The sequence below is a fragment of the Platalea leucorodia genome (assembly GCF_965183815.1).
Source record: "Platalea leucorodia genome assembly, chromosome: Z".
Classification (NCBI taxonomy): domain Eukaryota; kingdom Metazoa; phylum Chordata; class Aves; order Pelecaniformes; family Threskiornithidae; genus Platalea; species Platalea leucorodia.
This window is the reverse complement of record NC_138858.1, coordinates 27,308,638-27,310,826: the sequence shown is the minus strand read 5'-3', so window position 1 is coordinate 27,310,826 and position 2,189 is coordinate 27,308,638. Positions and strand designations below refer to the sequence as shown.

The 2,189-nt window shown below is 42.5% G+C and overlaps 1 protein-coding gene across 1 annotated transcript; it reads left to right on the top strand.

Moving 5' to 3' along the window:
- Positions 1-696: 696 nt before the first annotated feature.
- S100Z (S100 calcium binding protein Z) lies at positions 697-2,189 on the top strand (the record flags this gene model as incomplete). The annotated part of the gene is made up of 2 exons (XM_082337602.1): positions 697-837; positions 2,031-2,189. The coding sequence occupies 2 exons, from the start codon at positions 697-699 to the stop codon at positions 2,187-2,189; spliced, it is 300 nt and encodes a 99-aa protein (XP_082193728.1).

Here is a 2,189-nt window from a genome sequence, read left to right as displayed (position 1 = left end):
AGTTATTTTTTGAGTCAGCTCCTCAGCAACTAACTGCATTTTCATCTTTTTTCTTGGTGGTGCTTCCCTTTGTACCTTCTTAATGCATGCTCAGTAAAGTAAACCCTTGGGGGTGCCTAGCTCACATTTGTTTGCTCCAGGTAATCTACAGGAAAAAAGGTCAGCCCAAGCAAACACAGCCAAATAAATTGAAAGCTGATGCTTCTATCCTTATTACTGCTGACTTTCCTCTAACCACCTAAGAAATTGGTATGGAGCCTTCTGTATAAATCCGCATCCACTTCGGCTGCTGTTATTTGTTGATCTCATTTTCTTGAGAAAACTTCTGAATGAACAGGTGGGAGGGTGTGCCTTCATTTTCCCTGTGTTTTCAGCTATGGGTACGAGAGATTTCTTTTTACAGCAGCTTTGCAAAAGGGATGCACAGTAGATCACTTTCTTAAATAAAGGCCTTCCTTTCCATTTACCTTTTCAAAGTAATTGCTAGTGAGTTCAGGACAATGTTTTGTAACAGTCTAGCCTTGCTCACACACAGTTGACAGGATGGATCAACTGAAACCCCATTTTTTTGGTACTGGTAACAATTTGTCTCTTCAGCTAGCTCTCCATCCCTTCCTTGACACCAGCCTTTGGTTTGGCTCCTGTGCAATGTCACTGACTCTGGGTCTTGGCCCCACAGCTCTCCCGCTCACTGCTATGTCCACACCACTGGAGGATGCAATGGACACCTTGATCAGGATTTTCCATCACTACTCTGGCAAAGAAGGAGACAGATACAAGCTCAGTAAAGGAGAACTCAAGGAGCTCCTCACCAGCGAGCTCACTGACTTCCTTTCAGTAAGATGCAGCTCTTGAACCTCTTGAGTTACTGTTTCACGGGTGGGATAAGCAGCAATCCAAGTGCTCAGGAACAGCATTTCCTTCTGCAAAGCACATCCTGCCACAGGCTCTCACATGACAGTTGTCTTTGTGGAGCTGGAAAGAAGGAGATGAGATCAAATGTCCCATTTGAGAAGTGTGTTTTCAGAGGGTGGTCCAGCCCCGGTGCCCTGTCATGTGCCACCAGCGGCAGAGCCAGGTACCTGTGCTCTGCTTACTCCTCCACGCTTTTGAGCAGGAAGGCAAGGGCAGCCTAGAAGCAGTGGCAAAATCAATGCTAAATCAGGCTTTAATCAGTTTTTTGTTTGCTTGTTCATTTTTAATAATAGGGCATAGGTAAGTCCTTCGAAGAATAAAATCCAGCAACCAGTTCTCACGAGACAAGAAAGTAGCTTGTGCACAATGGCCACAGGGCACAGCTGCTTGTGTGCCCTGCAGAGAAATGCTAAGGAAATCCGTTGAGCGATAAGCTGCTGATCTGAATATCTCTTTGCACATTTGTTATGTTCTGCAATACACAGCATGGATGCTTTTTATGGAATAATGACCAGATTCATAGCTGGTTTTCTGTATCCTCTTAATTGTAAAAATTGTTGTGGACCCTACCACCACCAGCAGGATTTTTTTTTACAGTGTGTCCATTTCCTTGAGTTGGATTTTCTTTTAATCTTGGCTATTGATTTATTATTATGAGATTCACTGTACTTACTCCCACTGAATAGGATGTGTTGTTTGCTGAGTAGAGATGAATGTGATAAATGGATGTATAATACAACCACTTATGAATAGCCTGCTGAAAATCTAAGTACTGTTTGTTAAGGGATGATACAGAGAAATGCACATTATAGATCCATCTTGTCAAAAGAAATCAGTGCTCAGCAGCTCCTAAAATCCGTTTGATTCATTTCAGTACCTGTATTCCTTCTAAGAGCCGCACTGTCTTCAGTTTCTCTTGCTGCGCACTTTTGGGACTCCAGACCTATGTTTTTAATGCTGTGGCTAGTGGTATATTACTATTTAGGTGAATATTTCATGCACTCTTTTATTTAATAGCACCAGGGCTTGTGACATAGCAGTAGGTTGTACCGACGGATGTGTCAGAATTACTCATTCAAGATCTGCGCAGCTAAGTCCCTTTTCCTTCTCTTTAGGGCCAAAAGGACCCCCTTCTGGTTGATAAGATTATGAAAGATCTGGACTCCAATAAAGACAATGAAGTGGATTTTAATGAATTTGTCATTCTGGTTGCTGCTTTGACTGTGGCATGTAACGATTTCTTTGAAGAACAGCTGAAGAAAGAGGGATTTTAA